At 40.8% G+C, this 22,310-nt stretch overlaps 1 protein-coding gene and 1 long non-coding RNA gene across 3 annotated transcripts; one reads left to right on the top strand and one right to left on the bottom strand.

Moving 5' to 3' along the window:
* The first annotated feature begins 2,333 nt into the window (after nt 1-2,333).
* prkcq (protein kinase C, theta) lies at nt 2,334-20,684 on the top strand. Of its 2 annotated transcripts, none has more exons than XM_046378656.1 (18): nt 2,334-2,461; nt 6,852-7,256; nt 12,733-12,932; nt 13,800-13,860; nt 15,088-15,268; nt 15,360-15,391; nt 15,481-15,566; nt 16,001-16,130; nt 16,997-17,106; nt 17,320-17,440; nt 17,560-17,729; nt 18,084-18,257; nt 18,343-18,434; nt 18,539-18,601; nt 18,709-18,847; nt 18,964-19,152; nt 19,328-19,456; nt 19,560-20,684. In XM_046378656.1, the coding sequence occupies exons 2-18, from the start codon at nt 7,139-7,141 to the stop codon at nt 19,716-19,718; spliced, it is 2,154 nt and encodes a 717-aa protein (XP_046234612.1). In that variant the 5' UTR covers nt 2,334-2,461; nt 6,852-7,138; the 3' UTR covers nt 19,719-20,684. The 2 variants fall into 2 exon arrangements, with proteins under 2 accessions (XP_046234612.1, XP_046234613.1); XM_046378657.1 differs by lacking the exon at nt 2,334-2,461 and adding an exon at nt 6,379-6,529.
* LOC124053477 lies at nt 15,307-17,518 on the bottom strand. Its single transcript, XR_006842159.1, has 3 exons — nt 17,307-17,518; nt 16,225-16,238; nt 15,307-16,178 (listed from the first exon to the last, which is right to left on the bottom strand). It is a non-coding gene; the product is annotated as an uncharacterized LOC124053477 (long non-coding RNA).
* Nucleotides 20,685-22,310: the final 1,626 nt, after the last annotated feature.

Here is a 22,310-nt window from a genome sequence, read left to right on the forward strand (position 1 = left end):
TACACAAAAAAGGCACTAAACACTGACAGGGACAGGAAGTTTGACCACATCAGCACAATTAACACACTCACACAGATGATTTCTTGTCCTGGTGCAACATTTTCAAAACAAAAAACAGCTGTATTACTGAACGTGACGGGTTTTTTAGAGTACAGTTTTAGAGAGGAGTTTGGGTGAACATGATTGGCAGCCAGACTTCTGCTGCTGTGTTATCCCAGTATCTAACCTCCTGATTGGCCGACTGTTCCTTCTGCCACTGAACAGGAAGTGAAGGATGGAAGAATGGAAGAATAAATGGATAGATGAAGGGACACTAGGACAACTCTGGGCTTTTAATGGCGCTCAAAGTAACAGCCAAAGAGCGGTGATGAGTCACATTATGAACATCATTTAATTTTTAACTGCGTTTAATCTTGTCACATCCTGACTTTAAGTACTCATCGCGCTCCCCGACATCATCATCCACCTGAAAGTATTTCTCTGCAAGCTGCAAAGCCAAAAGGCCATTACACGAACACTGGCACCTCCTGGTGGACAAAATACAAAACATTATGTCGACCATGTGTCTCGTCCCTTCATTTCCCCTGCAGAAAATCTCCATGTTAGTGAGTCATTTCATTCTAAAACCTAATTTCCTTAAAATAAGTGGAAGTGAAAAAAACAAAACAAAAACTGCCTGTGAGGTTCAAATGATATCACCAGGTTTTGTTATTCAAATCAACTTGTTTCAAAAGTTTTCTGAAACCAATTTCATTTTCTTGATTTTATTTTTTCAGATACTAAAACCCATTTCTTTTAAACCATTAATGACTAATGACTATTCACTATGTTAAGGAAAAGCCCACAGATTTTTTTTTTTTTTCTGTCAGAGATGGAAACACACGTGGCTACACATAACAAATCAAAATGGCTGATTTCACAAAATTATCAAGACTTAACTGATTCGCAGTCTTTAAAACTCAAAGAATCATCTCGAATGTTAAGAAAAACGCAAGCTTTAGCTGCAGCCTCATATTTTGACACTACATACAACTGATCTGAAAATTTTCAACAAATCTGTGCTTAGCTCAGTGAGTACCTCTTAAATAGTCTTTATACATGACTATTAAATCCCTGTAGCGCAGACGGTACTTAAGGTGCTGTAAAGCTCCACTGTGGATGAGAACAGGTGAGCATCTGATGCAAAGGGATTGGTGCTTAATGAAAACAGCACAACGACAGTGTATTTACTTGTCAGTTCAAACCGTTCTAAAAGACAAGCAGAGGAACGTAGAGAAAAGAACAGCATGACTAAACTATGGGTAGACCCCACATGCACAGGATTATGCAACATAATGTAAAAGCACTGCAATAGAAACACCCTGTTGAACCTTATTGTGTTCACTTCATTTTGAGGCTTTACTATGAAATACTGCATCGTGTTTTAAGGTGTTACTGCATTTATTCACCTTTCAAAAAAGGCGCATTTCCCCTCAAGATTAATCAGTCAGGCCCAAGATAACATGTCACATATGATTCAGCAGGGAAAATTAACTATGCAAACTTTCCACTGAGCGCCAAGTTAATCTTAAAATGTGACAAGACTGTCATATGACTAAAAGCAGAACTGATCAGTTGGATCACTGTCAGATGGGCTACTCTTGGTAGTTGTTTACTGTCTTTAATTAGAACAGCCTAGCTTTCAATGTGGCCCAATGTCACTATGTTGAGGTTAATATTAAAAAATAACACTATTAATACATTGACAGATGTTGGTAATTCAATGTTTTTTTGCTTGTGAAAACAACTGATAAATAACAAACTTTGACTTAATGACCATTCATCATGAATTAAATATTAAACAATCCTACAAACAAATAAATAAATAAATAAAATGTCAACAAAAGAGTTTCCACTCCAGGTGTCTTACGCTGTTCATCACTGACCTCAGCTTTCTGGAAAAACTGAAAATCAACTCTAAAAGATAAATAAACAACAGCGACTTTTCTCTGTTTCACACATATACTTAACTGTGGACTGCATCAAAACACTTCAGCTATGACTTCTTTCTCTTTTAAGAGCACTGAAGGCGCCCTGTGAGTCCTTTGTCTACTTGTCTCAGATGCAAGTTTCGCTTCATATGTGGGTGGATAGAGCAATGTTGCCTTCCATGCCTCCTTGGAAGTTACAACAACCTAATTAAGGATTATCTACTGCACAAAAAAACATCGACAATAAACGGATGTCGGACGTCTTTAAAAAACGACCAAGTAAAATTCCCTTTCTTTTGTCATTTTTCTTTTTAATTCAGCACCCCTAGTTCGGTAATTGGCGCAGGCTTTCAAAACAGTCCGACAGTCCTTGAACGCTTCGTGGCTTCAGGTTAAATGCAGCGTCTCTGCTCCCTGCGGTCTGTCAGGCAAATGTTCGGATGGAGAGCAGCTTCTTTCCGCCGACACTGAACTTCGGGGGTCTTTTACAGGTTAGTAACACCGCTTTCAATTTTTAAAACAGTTTTTAACTTCATTTTTTTTAAACTTACTTTATTCCGCAGTTTATAAGCCGACCGCATGAATGGTCTGCTTAGTTTTGTACAATGTAGCCTAGCGAACATTTAATACTTCATAAACAACATAAACACACCATGGCCGGTGTCAGGCTGGTGTCTTTGTCATTTGGCCGTTTTGGCATCACAAGCTGGTGTTTTTTAGCTTTAGTCTCTCTCTCTCTCTTCTGATTTTCTGAGCTTGTCATTCGTTCATTTGACAGAGTTGATGAGTGGCAAAAGCTGCATTGATTAGTAAAGGATTAATTGGTACTGTCAGGTTGTGGAGGGGGGATATTAAACGCTAACTTCGGATGAGTGTCCACTTCAGGAGTATCTCTTATTTTATTAATAAAACATGACATGACAGATGGCACGTTCAGATAGTCTACTAAAAAAGTAGAAATTAAAAAAATAAAAGTGAACTAAAATTACCTGTAAATGCCAACTTACTTAAAGCATGGATGCATTAGCAGCTAAATGTACTTAAAATATCAAAAGTAAAATTAGGCAGTGGAATGAACCTTGTAACTATTAAAACTGTAAAATGCTGGAAATATAGTGAAGCGAAATCTAAAAACTCAAGTACGGCAATAATCGAGTACATGAACTGAATACACATAAGTAGTTACATTCCAACCCTGCAAATACAGCACGTGAGCAGCATTTTGATGTATACTATTTTATATATCATTATAGAGCTTGACTCTATAATACAACAGTATATCTGAGAAACTGATCACACGCGTAAAATCTACTGCCAGCAAAGTAAACATAAAATACCAGCAGGCTACTTCATAATTGTGCTTCAACTGTGCTGGAGGCACAGTTTCAGAAACATCAAATGGCCACTAATCAGTGAAAAGACTTAACTTAAAGATTCGCAAACAAGATGATTCATTGATGCAGGCTGATGTCACATCCTTTGTGTTTACTACCTCTGTGTTTGAACGAGTGAGCACTTCAGGGACACTTGGGGCATCTGAGCTCTTGTCACAGTGGCAGCTACAGTCAAAGGCTTCTGTCACACGCATGGACCTCCTGTCAATAACAACAAAGACCCCCCACACCCTCGCCTCTGCTTTTCTACTTCAAAAAAAGCTTTGGTGCGCACACACACCACACACACAGAGTGTTCTTTGATGGTGCTCAATACAGAGCATCAGGTGGGTGGGCTCCATCCACTTTGCCCTCCCTCCTTTAAAGGCTTATGAAAGGTCTTTGGTGTTGGCACGCTGGTGCTTGACCTTCCCTGTGTGTGTTGGTGTGTTTGAGGATGGGCAAAGTGGCATTTGAGTGCCTGCAGGTGGTCACAGTAAAGCGAATCCACCGCCTCAGATGGCACCCTGATGCCTGCTCACATAAAAGTGTGTGCTGAGAGACAACGCGATACAGCAAAGCCTGTTTATTCTCTCCTGCTCAGTCGCCTCAAATAACCAAGACCTTCCTGAAATGCCGAAATCAACAGCAAAGCTTCTGTTTATGTCTTCATGTGTGGGAAAGCACATTAGACTTCATCAGCAGTTGATTTACAGCTGATGTTTTTGTTCATAATAGTAATCAAAGGTTTTACGGTATCAGATCAGCAGCTTGTTTTAACAATGACCCCTGTGTGCCGAAATCCTCTTACATTTAGAGTACGGTTACTTCATGAGAAAGAAAGGGGGCATGGACGGCGTAATCCTATTAGGAGTTCATACCTTACATCAGCTCAAAAGTTATACAGCATCTGGTGTGGTGGTTTAACTTGATTATATATTTAAGTTAACTATTTTATTTTGTATTCTGAATCAAATCAAATAGTGTCAGCAACTCCTGAGTTGGGCCTTAATTTAAAAACCTCAGCCATATGTGGATAAAGCATCAACCGTTAGCAGTCCAAACAAGTCTCGCTCTGAAATCCTGCCAGGTGAGTTGTTACAATCAGCTAAATATTCAGCCATGACTCAGAAATAAATTTCTACTCCTCTTTCGTCTTCCTGCAGTCGCACTCGTAACGAGGCAGGAATCATTGGTCAACAACACACCTGAAATTATACTGAATGTGACAGTACTGGTGCACAATGAAGTCTGAGAGCTGATATTTCGCGCAAAGCAGCCCGAGTGCGAGCAGAGAGGCTGAGGCTGAAGTGCAGGAAATCTGTGCCAGCAACAATATAACTGAGTGAGTGCAAGCAAGCAGTTTGAGCAAGAGCAAACCTGAGCACAAGCAGGGGTTAGCCGAGTGCCAGGGTCAGGTTTTGAGGGCAAGCATTACAGAATGTGAAGTCGATGCTACCTCTTCACTAAATCATGTGATCTAGAAACTGAACCACACACACACACACACACACGTCAGAAAGGGAACAATCACACAGACCAGCAGTAAATTTAACTTACAGGTCTCTAAATACAGGCAGCAACCACAAACATGAGCGAAATCAAAGCCATTAATGTTTTATGATGCTAATAAAGGTTTGAATCAGCAAAGATATAAATATTATATATAAGCATTATATAAGCTGTAAAATAAGCCTATATTTTCAAATGTGTACATGTTGGGTTTTTAAATCATGTGATGATGGAAAACAATGTAGTACCTTAGAATCGTTGACAACATGCACATGCAGTGTTTTATTAGCTGTTAATTTTTATTTAGCTCATCATAGCAGCCGTGTTTTGAGTTTGGTGGTGTTTTCTCCATCTGTTGTTTGCAACAGTCCCACCTGTGGAGGCTCAAAATGAAAAATAAAACTTCAAAAATACAGGAAGTGTGGTTATATCGCTGTAACGTAAGCACCGGAAGCTCAGAAGCAGGTTCAAACTGCACAGGAGGCTGCAGCATTGCACATTTCACAGGTCTCAATCTGTGCTGGGAGGACGAGTGTGTGAGAGAATTTCAATGTCAGGATCAATTATCAGTCTGACTACATGAAAGGCCGCACATGAGAATACACCAAAAAACAGCAATCGTAGAAGAAGACAATATTACAGCCTTAAGTCTTGAAAGTGGTGTCAAAAAAGGGATGCAAATACAAAACAAATAAGATATCATACCTGAAAGAGGTAATAACTACTGAGCACAACTGGTCCAAATGTAAGAATGGCACAAAACTGAAGCCAACTTTAAACATTTACGTAATATGTTCAACGATTGGTTAATATGCTCGGCTTCACACTGCCATTGTTTTAATTAAATGGGATATAAAAAAAGTTCAAAAGTCGACCAAGACAAAGCCTATAAACAATGTGACACCTGAATGTCACCACACACAGACTCTGGTCAGGTCTGCAGGACATTACGTCAGAATAATTAGCAAAAAGATCTAAATGTTTCTGTGTGTTCACGGTAAAAACAGCTACCAAAACAGTTAAGCTGTGGACCAAAGAAACCCAAACAAGCAGCCAAAGACTGAAGCGCTCCCTGGACAGTGACGATTCTCTGTGGGTTTGTCACTATCGACCCTCATAAGTTACATAATTTTTCAATCTATTTTAATGTGAAAACATTTGTTAGCAACAACACTACAATGCCGCTTAAAACACATAAGACTCATTTTCTTTGGACATTTTAGTCAAGCAGTGAACACCGATATTGGTCTGGTATGAACAGTTCACCCATTTCCTGCACTTTACAAGTTTCTGTGCCTATTTCTGGCAACACTGACTCAGTGTCAGTGCAGTTTACAGTAACGAAGGTCACTTGTGCTTCTGACGATGATGACCATGACAACAAGCATTGGGGACTCAGGCGCATGCGGTCGTGATCTACGTTTAGTATTTCAGCTCTATTAATAGTCACCTTCCAGCCTCCTCTCCACCACTGGGACTGACACACACACACACACACACACGCCTCAAATATCCCATCGACCGAGTTGAACACTGTGCTATGAAAAGTGCTGCAGTAGAGGCAGCACAAGTAGTTTCTGTACTTATTTTGTGGTTGATCGCACTAAGAATTTTGTTTATAGAAGGTGCTCAAAGGCTCTGCCAAGTGACAGCTGGTGTTTACAAGTCTTGCAGGTATGGCTGGTTTTATTTTATTTGCAGTCCGGTTCAGAGGGCCGTTTGTTATCTGGCTTTGGGTGCAAGTGCAAGGCGGTGCTCCTCATGAACGTTCCTCTCCTCCCATAACAGACACTTTTTGTCAGTGTTTCCATGTGGAGAGACATTTTGTTTATGATTCAGTTTAAAACCCTGCCTTGACAGCCAGCTGCAGCACACAGAGTTTGAAGTTTGGGTGAGAAACTCGCTCACAGCCAACCCCTGTGGTTATGGTGTCATGGGTGATGAACCATCTCTCTCTCTCTCTCTGCGTTTTTGTCTGTCTTTTCCTCCTCTCAAGCTGTTTAAAACGTCAAGGAGTGGAAAACAGCATACCTCCTCCTCTGCCATCTCCTCCTCCTCCTCCTCCTCCTCCCCTGCCAGCCTATCTTTCCTCTGGAGGAGGAAAAGGGCCAGTTGCCGTGTGCTGCGGTGGAGGAAGGGTGGTTGACAGCGACGCTGAATCTGTCTCCAAAACCTGGGAAATCTCATCTCTTGAAGAAGCTTTGGAATCAAGGACATCATCTCAAGGTTTTCGTGGAGGTTGTTTGGATATTTGCGGAGGTCAGTAAGTGAAACCCTGCAGCCATGTCGCCTTTCCTGCGGATTGGGTTCTCCGACTTTGAGATCGATTCCAGTCTGGCCTACCATGAAGAGGTGCTGAATCCATACTGTGCTGTTTACATGAAGGAGGCCATCGACACAGGTCAGTGATGAGTTTAACATAACGTGAAACCGAAAAAAGAAGCAAATACTAAAACTTGAGGATGGTGGGCAGTTCTGCTTGACAACTGACAGACTGATAGACTGATAGACCATCAGAATAGTTGACATCAGCATGATTATCGTGACCAAACTAAATAACAAAGTTTTTGCGATATCCAGGCCTGAAACGAACATTTCTGCCCATGTGACAGGCCAACAAGACGATGATTTAGTTATGCACACATGATGTGAACCGTTGCAGTTTTATTTTTCTGCCCAGTGATTGTTTCGAAAAGCATTTTATGTCTGCAGGTGCCAGTGGGTCATCATGATAAGAACTGGGCATAATAATAATAATAATAATAATAATGACAATATATTAATTCTACTACAGACTTGATGTCTTCTACAGTCAGGTGGAAAATAATGTTACCTATATTTAACATTGGCCACAATGAACTGAAAAACGCTGATGTATAGTGTATCCAGTATTGCAAAACTCCAACATTGTGCACGCTAACACAATGTTTACATTGCTGAATTGGTCAAGACAGCAGCAACATTTTGACATAACTGTGTAGATAAACACGTTTTAGATGTAATACCTTCATCCAGGGTGTAGGGAAAAATTACAGAAAATTAATCTGCAACAATTCTGATAATGAATGAACTATTTAAGTAATTTTTCTAGAAAAAATGCCAAACATTCAGTTGTGCTGTTCTCTGTCTCATATGATAATATTCTGAATATCTTTGGGATTTTGTCTGTTGGTCGGACAAAAATATCACCTCAGCTCTGGCAAACTGCGGTCAGCATTTTAATGTTTTCTGACACTTTGTAGACCAAATTATCCATCGATTGTTGGTGACGAAATTAGCTCATTAGCTGGAGCCCTAAATGAAACTCCCTGACAAGTAACACAGTTTCAGCTGTACTGTTAATGTACACACACATTCTCATATATTTGTTACATTTACATGCATTTACCAGTAAGTAGTAAGTCAACATTAGTTCCACTTCATGACAGCTTTTCCAGTTCTTCCTGTAAGCACTATATGTTCACTGACTCTTTCTCAGAAAAAACCCAGGAAGTGATGCATTTAATGTTCAGTTGAGCTACAACAGTGGGTGTTTGGAATAAAAATAGAAATGTAGAAGTTGAATTGTTATTTTTAGGCTATGGTCGGCAGTAGATTAGAGTGCAAACATAACAAATGCATGACAAACGTAAAGTACAACCACAGTCTCATATATGCACTGTATAAGTAACACTGACAGGAGATGGGAGGTGTAACGTAAACGTAACGTATAACGTGCTGTCTGTAAATGCTTGTGCGTATCATTCATTTTTTAAACATCTTCACTGCGGTTGTCGTTTCACATTCACTGTCACAGCTTTGGGAAACTTCCCAGTATGATAACAGACTCAGAGTAGATATCTTTGTTCTGCATCTGGCTATCTTTAAGTACTGGTGAGCATGAGTGCAGGATAGGGCTAAAAACAGTGTCGCTAAGAGGAAAGAGGAGGGTTCTGATGTTTCTTTTCCTCTCCGAAACCACAAGACTGGTCCTATGAGGCTTGAGAAAGAGGCTCCTTCCTATGTTCGTATTTCACTTACACTATATTGTGTAACTCTCTGAGGGGACAAAGTCACTCAGTTTCAGTTCACTTTACTTTTCCATTGACATGACACTGACACGAGCGAGAAAACACTGCAGAACTACACCGTCATATAGTGACACAACTCATATGTTTACACTGAAACTGCCATCATATTTGAGAGCAGGTTTTTAAACATGAACACTATTGAAGTAAAAAATGCTATGGACAGCACATGAAGTGCGCTTCAGGTTTTTGAGCAAACACGTTGCTGCTCACGAGCTGGCAGAAAAAAAAGAAAAAGAAAAAACAGAAAAAAAGCTCCCATCAGGCACTTTGACTCGCATTGACTGATTTTATCTTCAAACAAGAGTGATGGAAAGCTTCCATGTACAGCTTTTCTTTGAAGTCATCTACAAAGTTGAGCGCTCAGGGTCTTTTGATCGTGCTAAGCTAAGCACAAGTCACCCACAGAACCTACAGCCTTAAAGGCCTTGTTTTCATGGCTTTGTTTTCATATATGAAGCAAGCGATGTGATTGGCCAGAAGTACAAACTCGTAGGAAGCTAACCTCTGTCTGCTCTTGTCTGTTCCAGTACAATGAACATTACACGGGCTTAATATAATCACAATATAAGATGCCATTTGTATATTTACTGTCTATCAAGTAAACACAGTCGTGGTCTTTCAGTCCAGAGAATTTAGCCATTGCTCGAGTTAAGTTTATATGTATAAATATATATATGAAATATCCAGTGTGAAGTCTGCAATTCATCTGAAGTCACACAAAGTGGCACCGTCATGCTGGCTTGAGGCAAGGCGTGGCCGTGGGGGTTTTTTGTGCTTTAGAACATAACTAGTATGAAACAATCAGAAAATAACATTTTGGCTCTCTGATTAACTGTTTTGTTCGTGATCGTGCTGCTCTTTCTTTCAACCATGTGTTCGCCTGTCTCTCGGTACTCTCTGACTTCCAAAGCCCGTTGGGTCTGACCAAAGACAAACTTTTTACAGCAGCTCATACAGTTTTATAAAAGGTCCAGTCGTCTCCTGAACCATCTGGGCACCGTAGTAGCAAAACTATTTCTAAGTGGTGGATTAATCCACATTTGTTGCTCTGTTGGATATGTGGGGCAGACTGTAATGGAGCTCTTTGGCAGAGAGGAATAACTTACTTCAGATTAAATTATGTCAGGCTTCAGATTAACAGACAATACTTAAAAGATCAATTCATCGCTGCTTTTGGTCTTTTAATGGGATTGTCCGCAATAAGAGAAACACAGAAAGCTGCACTTACAATTACGTGTGAATAAGCACTCATCTAACTGACTCCTAGCAGTTTCCTTTTTTGGTTTTGTTCTTGTTTTCTTCTTTTGACAGCTCGTCAGTGTAGTCAAACAGTAGGCCATTCTTGGTCAACTTCCACTTTTATAATCCTATTCAAGTGAGGCAACCCTGCACACTTTTGAGGATTCTGAGTTCAGGTTTTCAAACGAGATATAGCAGAGAAATATTAAATCACAGCAACAGGCAAAGTGTCTGCCACTGTACGTCATCCTTATCCTGGTGACAGTTTGTCAGAAGGCTGTCCAACCTGAAACAACATTCAGGAGACCACCGTGTCTCAGGGTGGAGGATGCAGAGTGGAAATGGCTCCATTCATGAAGCCCCACAATCCCTCAGAGACGATGGCTAATGTGTGTACTGTTGTTTTTAGATTTTACTGTGTTTAGAGTCATCGTGTGATGGCTAGCTAGGATGAAGAGGATAAGCAGGAGAATGGCATGTTACCAATAACCCACTTGGTGGAAATGAAACTTGACTTGACTGCTGCCTCCTTCCTGAAAGGTGTTGGACTGAAGCTTGAATTTAGATCCATGTTATAATGCCTACATAAGAGAGGATAATATGCTGTAAGACTTACGTGAAAGTGCCATCCTTTATTTTTCCATTTGTTTTTCTAATATTGACTCTTTATTTCCTTCACATTCATGTTGAAAGTAACAGAGGACTTTGAAGCTGATGCATAAAACACCTTTACTTCACTTTTCACAGTGAAGGTAGTGAACCTATTTTGAGTTTAAACACTACTAATAAACTTTTCTTAGTGAAGGGATTTCATATTTTCAAAGAGTATGTATTTCGGTCAAGCTTCTTATATGAAATGAAAATGGAAAAACATTGATTTCAGCTAATCTGACAAAAAAACATCTTTACTAATCCACCTACAGTGCATAAAGAAACGGGGGGAGAAAAACTCAATGAAAGCTACATCTGCATGCCAACACAACTGAGTCTGCCACTTGGTGCTTTTTCACAGAAGACAGGAACTGCCTGAGTTACTCTGTGACATGTCACCACTCTCACACTGCATAATGCTGCAAGGAAACTCACAGAGTCTGTACATGTCTGTGGACATACAGACATGTTTTCCTCTCCAGCTGCTTTAATCGGCACAGAAGGCAGCTGCCAGAGCCGGTGGGCCGACAGGCGATGAGCCCATGATGGAGAGGGCTGCAGATCACTTTGGGAGTAAAAAGCTTAGTGGGTTTTATTGTTGAAGCAGCAGGATGGCATGTGGCTGTTATGTAAGTGGATATTCAGGACGTTATGGCATAAAAAAAAAAAAAAAATCAGCAGATGTCAATTATGAAAGCCAGGAGTTTTTTTTGGTCATGTGATGTGACGAGAAATCTTTCAACACTGTAATGTGATAATGACAAATGTCTGATGGTCAGGCTGGTAAAACGTTCAGATGGTATGTCTAACATCCTGCAATGCAAACTAAATATATTACACACATAGTGTAAAAGGACTGTATTTAAATGTAAAGGAGTCACAGATTCCAGCTTTACATGACAGCTTGGGACTGTGAAAGAGCACATAATCCCCCGAGAGTGACGCACCATACAGTCATCCTATTTGCTTGGTTTAATTTCTGGTGTCAGTTTTTGTCACTGGCAGGAAATGCTTCCATCTTCAGGATGTTATTAATCAAAACTTGCAAGTTCAGTCCTTTAGGGATGAGACTGGAGATACTTTATACATTTCTTATTGTCAACAAAAGCAAAAATGAGCCTCTTAGTGCTTTACAGCTTTCTTACCCTGTCTGTGACTCTCAGCTCCAAGCCTGTTCATTCTGAAGACATAAATTCATTAAAACATTTTTTAAAAATAAACTTTTATTTACATGATAAATAATTTCCTAAATACGTAGGGCTTTCTTGTTTTTAGCAAAGGTTACTTAAACAGAAGTAATAAAATGAATCTGCTGGGGACTATTTTCAACGCCGGATTAACAAATTTGGTGCTCTAGCGGGTAGGAGTAGCAGGGAGGTGTGTGTGTGGGGTTAAGATGAAATAAACTATTGTGTGTGTCCATGGTAATGACAAAACATGACACCCGATTCAACACATTTTTCCAGAATTCCCTCCATATTCTTCCACCTTTTAGCCGATCATCATGTGAAAGTTAAGTATGAAACTCTTCACTGATCTATGACACCAAAATGATACATCAGGCTTTGGCTACACAGACAATAGTTGTGAGTAGGATCAGTGTATTGTTGGCTTTGGTCTTTCAGAGACATCTGTTCACAGTAAGGGGAATACAGAACATACCCAGACTCACTCGTCAAGTGTCTGTGCAGACAAAAACTGTTGCATGATTTCTGCATCTTGTCAGAACTTCTACCCTGCCAGTAACTCGAAGATGTTCAATTTGCTGACGCACAGGATTCCATGTTAATGAAGTGAGAGTCAAAATGAAAATCTCCTTGTGCTGCTTTATTTTCATCTTATTTCCTGTCTGCTGCAAACAAAAGGTCAAAGTAAAAGACTCTGATGAATGAAGAGGTGTCTTGTTTTGTTTTCCAGAAAAAGGCCCAGTGTACAAGCAGAAGAAGCCCACCATGTACCCGCCGTGGAGCACCACGTTTGACGCCCACGTCCACCGCGGTCGCATCATGCACGTGATGGTGAAGGACCGGACAGCAGAGCTCAAATCAGAGGCCACGGTGGCTCTGGACTCGCTGGCAACACGATGCAAGAAGGAGAACGGCAAGCTGGAGATCTGGGTTAGTGCAGTCAGATCTGTGTGCATGTGGGCAATTTCTCTACTTTTACCATTAAAGACAGTTTGGCACAAACTCCTCATCGCCACGCTGCCAGCTGTAACTCGTGTTGCATTGTTTACAATGCATTACCCAGAGAAAAGCCACATGAAGTTCATCCAGTCAGCACAGCTATATGGTGGGCCACACAACTCTGTTGGTTTGTTCATGTAGCATGGATGCTAGTCAGTGAGGTGATCTGAACTTTGGAAACAAAAGCAATTCGACGAAGATGGACCCTTTATGATCAATATCTAAAATCGCAAAATGGCCCACTCACACTTTGATGGCATTTTATCATTTTTGTTGTCTTATGAACATGACCTAACTGGTGCCTGAGGGTTTGAGTCCATAGCTACATGTCATCCCTCTCTGCCCTCATTTCGTCTCATCACTCTATTGTACATCTCTCTGATAGAAGCAAAAGAGACCATCGCTGCTCATGCGAATCACCCAATTCAACTAATCAGAAAAAGAAAACACATCATTTCTCGAGCACTACAGAATTCATTTCCCCTCATCTGTGAGTGACACTGGAGGCTTCATCCCAGCTGTCTCTGATGCCAAACTAAGAATCAAACAAACGTCAAGTAAAATGGATATATCAAATCAGACGTGTGTGTTTGTGTGTGCCAGACTGTCTGTCTCTGTGAGGCCTAACAGTATTACACGTATTACAGTATTACATTATACAATCCGTCATCATTTTCAGGGACTCACATCCTTCTCTTCACTCATGTTGAGTGTTTTTCTCATACATTTTGCTCATGCTCCTATTTCCTTAAAGTCTCTTTTGGTTCAGTTTCTCTTCTTGTTTCTTTGTTGTCTCAGCTGGAGATGAAGCCACAGGGCCGCCTGCGGATGGAGGCCAGGTACTACCTGGAGAAAAGTGGTGAGTGGTTCTAACTGATCCTTCTGCCCCACATCGCTTATAACAACTACAACATACTTAGACACACAGGACTTTTATTCTGTGCACAAAATGTTCCCAACTACAACCACGTTAAATCAGCTGTGCAAAGCAAAGCAAAATCTGTAAAAGTGAGAGTGAAAATGAGAATCCTCTTCATGATCGGAAGGTTGTAAAGTCTCATCACACAGGAAATGTTTTCTCCATTAATGAGAAGAGCTCTTTGCTGTGGTTTCCCAGAAATAAGCTGCCAACTACCAAGTTATTTTCATTTTTGAATTAATTCAATAACATCACAGTATCAGCAACAAAAATATCAGGTATTCAGGCATACCAAGACATGCTGAGAAACAGCAAATTTTATCCAGTAGTTTTTGCTTTAGCCCTCACATATCCACTTTATTGTTTCTTATTCCCTTTCACTAGTGCTAACGCCATGCCAAGGCCTCAGAAGTCACTGACACAAGGAAGTCATCTCATGTAACTATATATAGACCCAGCAAATAGGAAATCACTGCTCAGAACAACAGGTGGCTCAGCGACTGGTACTCTGTGGAACTTCCTCCTGAGCTACATGCAATCACACAGACACACTGTACACACTGTACATGAGCGACTTGTCAGCATGCATTGAACTGATCTGACTGACTGATAAGTTCCAAATGTTTACGTAAGCAACTAAATAATCATAACGACTCAGCACAACAATAGCTTTATTGGTCAAGTACATTTACACATACAAGAGGACTGTGAATACACACAGTGTTCCAAAAGACATAAACATATACCCAAAGATCTGAACAAATATAACCGAAACATATAAGACGTCTACATGTCTAGACAAAAGCTACATCCTGTTAGAAAATCACTAAAATGTGTAGCTGTATTTCATACACCTGAAATATTGCCAGCAATTTACAAGTACCATGAAGGATCAGTGTTTTAACACTGGGCCAAGTTTCTATGTCTAAAATGTAGATCACAAAGTGGGACAGCAACAGAGAAGTCTGACTCACCCATAGGAGATATTATAAACTGTTTGGTCAAAATGAAACTGCGAGTGTTCTGAAGAAACACTCAGTCCACAAGAGGTGAGAAATTGAAATACAGGTGTGGAATCTTCTTGGCAGTAAGCGACCGCTCTGCCCAGACAAAGCTGAGCTCAACTTGTTTCGCATCCATTTGTCTGGTTTGCACCATGTGTTTCAGATGCTGCAGGTCAGACTGAGGGAGACCCAGAGAGCGAACGCGAGAGAGATGGTCTGTTCGCCCTCCACCAGCGGCGAGGAGCCATCAAACAGGCGAAAATTCACACGGTCAAATGTCACGAGTTCAGCGCCACCTTCTTCCCTCAACCAACCTTCTGCTCCGTTTGCAAAGAGTTTGTCTGGTAAGCAGCAAACATCAGCATCACAGATCACCCAAATGATCCTTTTCTTCATCATCGTATTAGTCATTTCACCTCTTTTTATCCATCACAGGGGTCTTAACAAGCAGGGCTACCAATGCAGACGTGAGTGTTATTTTCCACTGACGTTACGAAGTTTGAACGATTCCACCTTCCACTCTTTGTCTTAACCCTGTCATCTTTGTGTCTTTTAGAGTGCAATGCTGCTATTCACAAAAAGTGCATAGACAAAGTAATCGCCAAATGCACCGGCTCAGCCATTAACAGCAAGGAAACAATGGTGAGTATGTCATCGTTTCTTTCACATAAATGCTCTGCGACAGCGAGTCTTTTCCTCCAAGCAGCCTGAGTTAAATCCGGAGATTGCTGATGTAGCATGTGTAAGAGATTTGTAAACTTGTGGTTTATGGTGCTTACTAATCAAGTAGTCACCTCATGCAGAGGTACCATTACAACAAACATTCTTGTTTCTTTTGCTGCTTTCATCTTCTTGCTTTTGTTTCACTTCCTCCACATGTGTGCTGAGTTCACACGCATGAAACCAAAAGAGAATGCAAAACCTTACATTGTAGTACTCAGTGTAGAAGGGCAGACCTGCCACCCACTGTCTGGATAAAGGAAGTGCTTCTACTGCTCTTGGCTTTGTTTGCTGTAAAGCTTAACCTGTACTGGGGCCTCCATGATGATCTGTACAATATGATGCATGTGCTGCAGATCCACAAAGAGCGCTTCAAGATCGACATGCCCCACAGGTTCAAAGTCTACAACTACAAAAGCCCCACTTTCTGTGAACACTGTGGGACTCTGCTGTGGGGGCTCGCCAAGCAGGGGCTCAAATGTGAGGGTGAGAGACGAGAGTTTTATGATATCATTTATCTGTGGTTTGATCTGTCTTTATGTCAGGCAGGGTTATGGTTACTGCAACTGATGTTACTAACTGAATGCAGCGAGCCTAAAAGAAACGGGAAAGCAATTTACTTTAGTGTGTACCAAAAAAGTCAAGGGCAGTGCCAAAGTCAAGTCAATGCAACTACTTATATCATCGAAAATCAGACATTTGAGAAAAGGCCTTTAAAACTTCTACAGAATACAACACCTTCAGTTGTCAGAGCTTAAGCCCCCTCCAAAAACACTTTAATATAGACAAAAAGGAAGAATCCACAGAGGAAAGACTATTAGACCTATTAGACAGAGGACATATAGAGGTCAGTAGAATTAGACAAGGGTTTAGTTCAAGTGTGAGAACATTATCTCAGCCCGTAAAGGAACATTTAATCCTTCCAAAGAATTTCAGAGTCTGGTAGTCATATGTAGTAGCGATATGACATTATATCCTTCCAGCAGCTGGCACAACAGCGCATATTTCAACATTTCCCATCAGGAATATGCAGAAACACACTGCAGCTGTCAGAGCAGCTGGAAGACGCAGCGTTTCATGTAAAGTTAATCAAATGAGAACACATGCAACTACACAGTGGACATCACGAGAGAAAATAAGAGAAAAAATCGTTTCCTCTGGAAACAAATGACGCAATGCATTGGCCAACTAAGAGAATTATATTCTTTATCTTACATACTCATGACTTCAACATCTGTTGCATCACACATTGTGTGTTTCAGTATGTGAAGGCACAATCAGGTCATCATAGATGCTCAAATGGCACATTTTTTCACATGATTAACTGGGGTAATGCTGCGTTTCCTGTGCAGAATGTAGCATGAACGTCCATCATAAATGCCAGAAGAAAGTAGCCAACCTCTGCGGGGTCAACCAAAAACTGATGGCAGAAGCTCTGGCCATCATCGAGAGTAAACAGCAGGTCAGAACAACAAATCTTCTGCACTTTCAAAATGTTTAAATGTGTGCATTTTGAGGAACTGCTGCTGGTTTTAAGGTGTTGGTAATGACTTATGTTTCCTGGTGAGAGATCTGAAGTCTCACGAGATGGTGTAAATGATTTAACAAAAAAATTATGCTGAATCAAAACCCAAACCCTCAGTCTGAGTCTGCTGGTCCTACCTTTTGCCTTTAGGCCAAAAGCATCAGAGAAACTGACATTATCAGTCGAGAAGGGCCAGTAGGCGTCAGCCAGCCAGGAATGGTGCGAGCTCCGTCTGGGTTAGTAACGGGCACAGCTACACCTGCAAACAAAGGTACACCACCACTAAAATCTCCATTCTCATCAAGCACCAAGTCACTTCTGCTTGATAGTTTTTCTTTCAATAATGCAAGTGTTTTCCATTCCTGCTTCCTGACCTGCCTCTTGCTGCAGAGTTGCAGGGTGTTTCATGGGAAGGACCAACTGACATCAACAGGCCGATCACCGAGGTGCTGGCAGAGGAAGAGCCCCTGTACGCCGTTCCCAGGAAGGACCACCAACCCAAATTCACCACTGATGACTTCGTCCTGCACAAGATGCTCGGGAAAGGCAGTTTTGGCAAGGTACAAGAGGCAGCCTGATTGAAAAGAGAAGAGTACAGAGCAGGATTTACATCAGAGTTAAGCAAAATGGACATACTTAAAAATGGAGATTTTCATTTTAGAAGTAAACATACAAAAAATGTCTAGATAGGTTTATTTTAAATAAAAGGACAAAAGGAAAATGGGACGTAGCAAAAGTGTTGAGTGATGACAAAAATTAGAAACATATATAAGGTTTATGGATTTCTTATCGCAGACTCAGAGAAGTCTTACAGTGAAAGAGAGTGGCAGCAAACATTTTATACAATGAAGGGGGCAGGCAAAGAAAATATGGGCCATCCAGCCACAGAAGTTTTGTTTCTACTGTGCTTCCAGGTGTTTTTAGCTGAGCTGAAAAAAAGTGGCGAGTTCTTTGCGGTGAAGGCTCTAAAAAAGGACGTGGTGCTGATGGACGATGATGTCGAGTGCACCATGGTGGAGAGGAGGGTCCTCTCTTTAGCCTGGGAAAACCCTTTTCTGGCACATCTTTACTGCACCTTCCAGACCAAGGTAATAACCGTGTGCACTCGGAGGCTCAGAACTCATCTGTGGACCTCCACTCTGAGCGCTGACCTCTTTGCATTTTTGTGACCAGGAGAACCTCTTCTTTGTGATGGAGTATCTGAATGGAGGGGATCTCATGTTCCACATCCAGAACTGCCACAAGTTTGACTTGCACAGAGCCACGTATGTCCCGCATCCATCATCCAACACGCTGAATGCATGCCTGTTAACACACACAACTGTAACTTCTGAATCTTCCTCTCCCTGCTGCTTGTGTCTTCCTGCAGCTTCTATGCAGCTGAGATCATCTGTGGGCTCCAGTTCCTACACTCTAAAGCAATAATTTACAGGTAGAGTGTGAGTTTGAGCCAGAAGCAAACCCAAACCGATAGGTCATGCACAAAAGGTCAAACTGAAAGTGCTTTCTGTATGTTTGTGTCTTCCCATTCTTCTGTAGAGATCTGAAGCTGGATAATGTGCTGCTGGACTCTGAGGGTCATATAAAGATAGCAGACTTTGGCATGTGTAAGGAGAACATGCATGATGACTTGCGGACATCCACTTTCTGCGGGACACCCGACTACATTGCTCCTGAGGTGATCCCACGCAATGTTCTAACAGAAACGCACCTACGGCAAATTTAGAACAGCCAGACAGAGAACAAAGCTGGGGACATCCAGTTTCATCGGTTTTTGTGTGTTTTGTGTATCAGATCCTACTGGGCCAGAAGTACAACAGCTCAGTGGACTGGTGGTCATTCGGAGTGCTGCTGTACGAGATGCTCATAGGTCAGTCTCCGTTCCATGGCCGCGATGAAGAGGAGCTGTTTCAGTCCATACGAACTGACAACCCTGTTTATCCCCGCTGGCTAACCAAAGACTCCAAGGACATTCTGATCAAGGTCAGATACTGTCTGTGTTGGTGTGTGTGTCTCAATGTTTTATTATAGATACTGAACTAGTACATCTTTAGAAGCTGACTTTCTGTTGGACTGTCTGTATTATTTGCCTCAGTTTATCACTCATATCCAGAGCAGTCTATTACAGTTTGTGACCTGCGGTGTGTTTGTGCCCCAGTTGTTTGTGAGGGAGCCCGAGGAGCGGCTGGGAATCAAAGGCAAAATCAGACAGCACAGTTTCTTCAGCAGCATCGACTGGAATGCCCTGGAACAGCGACAGGTGGCGCCACCCTTCAGGCCAACTTTAGTAAGTAGATTCATGATGGATGAACAGCAGGATGCCACCTTTTCGTTTCTTTCTTACACCTATCATTTTGCATACTGAATTATTTTCCCTTCCTCCCTTGTAGTCGTCACCCAGTGACTGCAGTAACTTTGACAAAGAGTTTATCAATGAAAATCCCCGGCTGTCATGTGCGGATCGCACACTCATCAACAGCGTTGACCAGACAATGTTCAGAAACTTCTCCTTTGTTAATCCGGGCATGGCTCGCATCGCAGCACGCTGACCCCCAGACCAGCATCCTGCTACCTAGAAACAAGCCGCTCAGTCACAACAAGCACTTACTGTAACTGAATCAAACTGCAGAGACTTTAGACCATGGATGTCACAAAACTCAACTGATCCACAGACATGATAACCACTAAGGGGGTGTCCTGGGTTTAAGGCACATACAACTGTGATGGGCTCTATGTCTTTTCTATGTCTCTCCATATCAAAACTTCAAATAAAAGAAAAACAGCCACGAACATTTCTGAGACCTGAGAATAAGAGGCAAAGATGATAAACCGAGAGATTTTGATAAAAATGAACAATTTACCTAAACTCTATTGTGATGCTGCACATAGAATTTGTTAAATATGTAGTGGCTTTAAACTTTCTCACAGTATGACAGTATGGATAATAACTCCAAAACAATCATAGCAAATCCTTAAGTTTGAAAGCATATTTAATTATTCTAAAGTATGTAACTCCCTTAATTTGCCTTTGCACTGACCAGAAGAGTCTTCACCAATAGAAAATGTATTATAATTAACTTAAGGTGCCTGATGATACTTTATGAAGTTCACTTCTTTTGAGTTAAGCAAAATGAGAAATTTGGTGACATCAAACTAAATCTACTGTCGTATTAATGGTTTTATTACCTGTTCTAGTCTAAAGCTTATATAGACTTTTACCTCCATGCTGGGAACAGATGTTAAATTCATCTGATGAAAATACATTTTAACAGCTCTTTGTTGTGTAAATAGTTATAATTTAATTCTGTTGAAATACTGCACCATCAGCTGGATGTAAAACTATTATGTGTATTATGTGTAGCAGAGTTTAATTATAGTGTTTTTGTGACGTGTTTTCTTCTCGTACCTCAGGAGTTTTGTTGATGCTGTCATTTGGATCAAGTCCTCAGATACTGTAGTTTTTATTGTTCTCTTCATTGTTAATCCTGTACAATAAAATGTGTGTGTGTTTTAGACTGCTGCTGGTTTTGTACCTGTTTAAAACTGAATTTCAAGCCAGTTAATTGACTGAAAAAGTTACTTCAACTTATTACTGCAAAAACCTGTAAATCCAATATTGCCAGAAAGCAGTTTAGCTTAGTGATTTGCCACTTATCCTACAATGGCCTTATAACAACCAGAGACAGTATTAAAGCAAGAGCTACCTCAGTATGAGGAGGAGAGCGACTGGGTTGGTGCCCAACCCTACTTATGAGCGAAACTCTATAGTATAACTATTCAAATAATTATTCAAATTAATATTTAGGCTACAATCACATATAAACACACAGGAAACAGAATAGCTACAGTGGATAAATAATGTCTTAAAATAAATTAAAACAAAGGCTGAACAGAACTGTATAGCCAATCAGAGACACAAACTACTTAAGCCAAGACATTTTTAAGCAACAAATTAAAACTATATTGAATAGTATTACATATGGCATTTAAAAAGAAGTCCAGGCAACAGAGCCACTTCACTTTCTTCCAAGTATTTCTTTATTTGGAGTGCAGCAGTGCCCTCAGTTGACATCAAACCTCTTCCCAATAATCAAGGATACTTTGGTGTGAACTATGTGGTGCGATTTCTCTTTACTTACACCATACAGTACAGTCAGTCAAAGACAAACGCATGCACACGCTACACACAACTGCTATTTTATGTGAAACCAAATATGGAGAAAACCTTGTTTGCTGTCAGTAAATTACAGTATTTATGTGTTTTTGTGAGTAACAGGATGAGGAAGATGACACGAAGTTGGCAGGTTTCCACAGTTTCAGTTGAAAGCTCATGAAGCAGCAAATGTTTTCCAGTGTATTTCCATTTTTCCAATACTGCTGAGAACAACCTTGCAAAACAATGTCCTTAAACAAACATATGGCTGAATATACTGAAGATGACAACAAACAAAGATTTTTGTGAGGCTGTAAATAAGACTAAAATAGTAATAAAGATGTGTACAGAGATGCTTGATTGAAGTTGTAACTTGATCTTTTCATAACACAGTTGTGATGGTTAAAAATCAGAGGACAAAATCATTCTCGAGTCCCTGGAGGATTACTGGATCTGGTCTTTCATGCTAACACTTTTACATGTTATCACAATGGAGAGCATTGGCATGAGAATATCAAAACATATCATCATTGCATACAGTGTTGAATAATAACAGCTATGAACTTCTCAGCACACTTCATTTTAATTAAGATTTTGCCAACTGCATTGGTTTAAAGACGACAATATGAGAACGTGATGCTTTGAACATCTCTGTAGCCCCATTTGGGACTAGGCAGCTAACGTTAGCTAACTTAAGCCCAAATAAAGTAAACTGCTCTGTAGCTTCTCACTGACCACATTTCACTTAAACACGACAAATCTCCTCTTACGGCGCACATCCAGAAAAAGCAAATACAGTTCAGCTCTGGTTCGTGTCTCTGTTGGAACCTTGTTCACGGCTTTCCACATTTGAGTCATCTGGAGTAATACTAAATGTTAGCTAACAGCTAACTTCTTTTTTTCCACTACAACACTTACCGCCGTTTTGAAGATATTTACACCTTCCTAAACGACCCTGATGGCCAACAGGAGGGGAAAATGTTCCATC

The sequence above is a fragment of the Scatophagus argus genome, chromosome 22, assembly GCF_020382885.2.
Source record: "Scatophagus argus isolate fScaArg1 chromosome 22, fScaArg1.pri, whole genome shotgun sequence".
NCBI lineage: Eukaryota > Metazoa > Chordata > Actinopteri > Scatophagidae > Scatophagus > Scatophagus argus.